This window comes from Canis aureus, chromosome 3, assembly GCF_053574225.1.
Source record: "Canis aureus isolate CA01 chromosome 3, VMU_Caureus_v.1.0, whole genome shotgun sequence".
Classification (NCBI taxonomy): domain Eukaryota; kingdom Metazoa; phylum Chordata; class Mammalia; order Carnivora; family Canidae; genus Canis; species Canis aureus.
In genome coordinates this window covers 78,729,533-78,732,945 of record NC_135613.1, presented here as the reverse complement: position 1 = coordinate 78,732,945, position 3,413 = coordinate 78,729,533, and the positions used below count along the sequence as shown (strand labels likewise).

General features: G+C 42.8%; 1 protein-coding gene across 1 annotated transcript; it reads left to right on the top strand.

The window, feature by feature from the left end:
• Window positions 1–2,238: 2,238 nt before the first annotated feature.
• On the top strand, window positions 2,239–3,189 carry OR10G6 (olfactory receptor family 10 subfamily G member 6). The gene has a single exon (XM_077884794.1). The coding sequence runs from the start codon at window positions 2,254–2,256 to the stop codon at window positions 3,187–3,189; it is 936 nt and encodes a 311-aa protein (XP_077740920.1). The 5' UTR covers window positions 2,239–2,253.
• The last annotated feature ends 224 nt before the right edge of the window (window positions 3,190–3,413 follow it).

The following is a 3,413-nucleotide window of genomic DNA, read 5'->3' as shown; positions in this document are numbered from 1 at the left end:
ATGTTAAAAAAAAAAAAAAAAAAAAGGAAGAAGAAGAAGAAGAATCTTCCAGTGCAAGATATGCCACAAACATGGGATGAAAAGAAAATGAGACAAAGTCCCTTTGGAGCTCACAGTCTAATAGGGGAATCCAGGCACTCAGAAGGGTAAATTGCAGCATGCTTCGTGAGCCCATAGAAACGTGAAGGATTGTGGAGGCTACTTAGATAGAGTGACCATCTGGGGAAAAGGGAAGAAAGGATTTCCTTAGTAGATCACACATGAATGAGACTTGGAAGATTACCAGAAAATGTGGGGGCATCTAGAACAAAGCCTTCTGGATTAAAGAGATTGATGTTTAAGGAAACAGGAAAGAATGTTTGGCTATAGCATAAATTAGCGGGATGGAGCAGAAAAGGGAGGCTAGGGAAGTAAATCAACACCATATCACAAAGCTCCTTGTTCTCTAGGCCATGCTAGTAATTTTGCACTTGCCCTTAGGTGCTTTGGTGCCAGTAAGGCTGGTAAGCAAAGAAGTGTCTAAGAAATCTCTAAGAACTCCCTCTGAAATTCTTTCAGAATAGATTCTCTACCTCTATGGTAAGAGATTATTTAGTTTCTCTGTGATTTAGACCCTTCCTGAGGGTGACCACCTGTCTCAGTTTGTTCTGGACTCTTCTAGGTTTAACAAGGAAATTTTCATGACAGAAAATTTCTCAGCCCGCAGAAACCTGTTTGCACTGTAAGAGTAGTCTCTGTGACACTGAAGAAGATGAGGAGGGCTAAGATTCTGGATACATAATGATTCACATTATAGGAGAGAGGAAGTAGCCAGATGGCAGCCATAGTTACAGTGTTGGGTCTTCTACCCTTTTAGAGTCCAACTGGAAACCAAATTTCATTCCACACCCACTGAAGCCTTCTGAATGATTCTGGAAGGTGCCACATCATTTTGAATGCTTGCCTCCACTTGGTAAACAGATTATTAAAGCAAAACTGCATAGAAAGAAGGTGATACTAGGAAGGATCCCCTCACATAAGCCCTCAGCATCTGAAAGAGCTCTGGTCATATCCCTGATTTCTACCTTTCACTGTTGCTGGTGCCAATCACCAGTAGTCCTAGGATAAAAGGTTCTTTGTCATGCTGCTTCAAATCTGGGGACTCAAATCTGCTATGGGACAACCCACAGGAAGCTACAGGTCCACTTCAGACCTCAGGCACAAATGCAATGACTGAATTTGCCTAATAATGAGGACCATGCCATATAGTGGATGGAAGATAATAGCTAATGTTGATGGAGAGCTGCTATAGATTATGTGATTTTATTTAATCCTTACAACAATCCCATGAAATGAGCACAATGAATGTTCCCACTTATAGAATTAAGCAAGGAAAGGGGAAGTGGCATTTCCAAATTTACCAATATATGAGTATAAGTGGAAGAGCTAGGATTTTTAATTCTGGTCTGACCTCTGAGGGCATGCTCTTCGGATATAATACATTCTTCCTTAGTGAATGGATGGATGGATGGATGGATGGATGGATGGATGGATGGACTGACAGACTGCATTTATCAAAAAGCAGAGAGAAAAGATGACAATAGGTGTCTTGTGAATGTGATTTTGTATTGCTTCACTATCTTGAAAGATTTAAAATGGCATGTGTGATTTTGAGATGCACTTCATGAAAATGGTAATTTCTACTTACAACTTCATTCAATGTGTAGCCCAAATAATGCATGTTTAAAAGTTTATGCTGATTTTTATTGGGCACACCTACATTAGGAAATATAATACCAACTCTCATGTTGTTAAAAAAAATGAATAAGTTGTTACTTATCTTTCTGCTATATCAATTAGCGATCAAAGTGAAGGAAAACAATGAAATGGCTATTTTTTCATGGATTGATTTAGGTTTTATATGACTGCTTCTTTCTGACGTGAAGACCTCTGTATATGGTCTTTCTTTCAGTGCCCTGAATTACAGACACATAATCTGTTCCATAGGTTTTAATCTTGGACAAAACAATTTCTTCCTGGAATCAAGCAGAATCCCAAAATCAAGGGTTGGGCAGGTGGGTGGGGATGAGGGGTGGTTGGGTGTGAGGGTGGCGGAATGATTAAGGATGAGAGCTAGAGCATGATCTCTCTTTCTGAGACACTTCTGTCCATGTTTGAGGATGACACAGAATATATGTTCTATGCCTAGAGAGTTTAAAGGGCCTTGAGCTTTCCCTTCTGCTACTTCTTCTGGCAGATGTGAACAGCAAGGAAATGCACAGTGGAAACCATACTTCTGTGTCCCATTTCATTTTGGTGGGCCTGCACCACCCGCCACAGCTGGGGGTGCCACTCTTCCTGGCTTTCCTTGTCATCTATGCCCTCACTGTCTCTGGCAATGGGCTCATCATCCTCACCGTCTTGGTGGACACCCGGCTCCACCGCCCCATGTACTGGTTCCTGTGTCACCTCTCTTTCTTGGACATGACCATTTCTTCTGCCATTGTCCCCAAGATGCTAGCTGGCTTTCTCCAGGATAGCAGGGTTATCTCCTTTGGAGGCTGTGTAATCCAACTTTTTTCTTTCCATTTCCTGGGCTGTACTGAATGCTTCCTTTACACACTTATGGCTTATGATCGTTTCCTGGCCATTTGTAAGCCTTTACATTATGCCACTATTATGACCCGTAACATCTGTAACTTCCTGGCTTTGGGTACCTGGCTGGGAGGCACCCTCCACTCACTTTTCCAAACCAGCTTCATATTCCGCCTGCCTTTCTGTGGCCCAAACCGAGTAGACTACTTCTTCTGTGACATTCCTGCCATGCTGCGTCTAGCCTGTGCTGACACCACCATCAATGAGCTGGTCACCTTTGTAGATATTGGATTTCTGGCCCTCACCTGCTTTATGCTTATCCTTACTTCCTATGGTTATATAGTGGCTGCCATTCTGCGAATCCAGTCAGTTGATGGGCGTCGCAATGCCTTCTCCACCTGTGCTGCCCACCTGACCGTTGTCATTGCTTACTATGTGCCCTGCACCTTCATTTACCTCCGTCCTGGCTCTCAGGAACCTCTGGATGGAGTGGTTGCTGTCTTCTACACTGTCATCACTCCCTTGCTTAACCCCATCATCTACACACTCCGCAACAAAGAGATGAAAGCAGCACTGTGGAGGCTGGGAGGCCGCAAGGATGTGCAGCCTCACTGACTCATGTATTGCAGATATGCAGAAGACACTAAAATTTAGGACACCAAATGGGACACAAATAACTGGGGAGATTTAAAACAGAAAGGAAAGAAGGATCCATGCAGACGCTAGAAGACTCCTAGGGGCAGAGATAGATATTCTGGATTATTTCCTGCTTTCAAAACAATTTTTTTCATATTTCTTCCTTGAAATCTAATGAGAATCAAGCAAAGCAGCATAGCAAG

Bases quoted from the DNA above. Each gene is read 5' to 3' on its own strand.
- OR10G6 (XM_077884794.1), top strand. From the start codon at position 2,254: ATGCACAGTGGAAACCATACTTCTGTGTCCCATTTCATTTTGGTGGGC.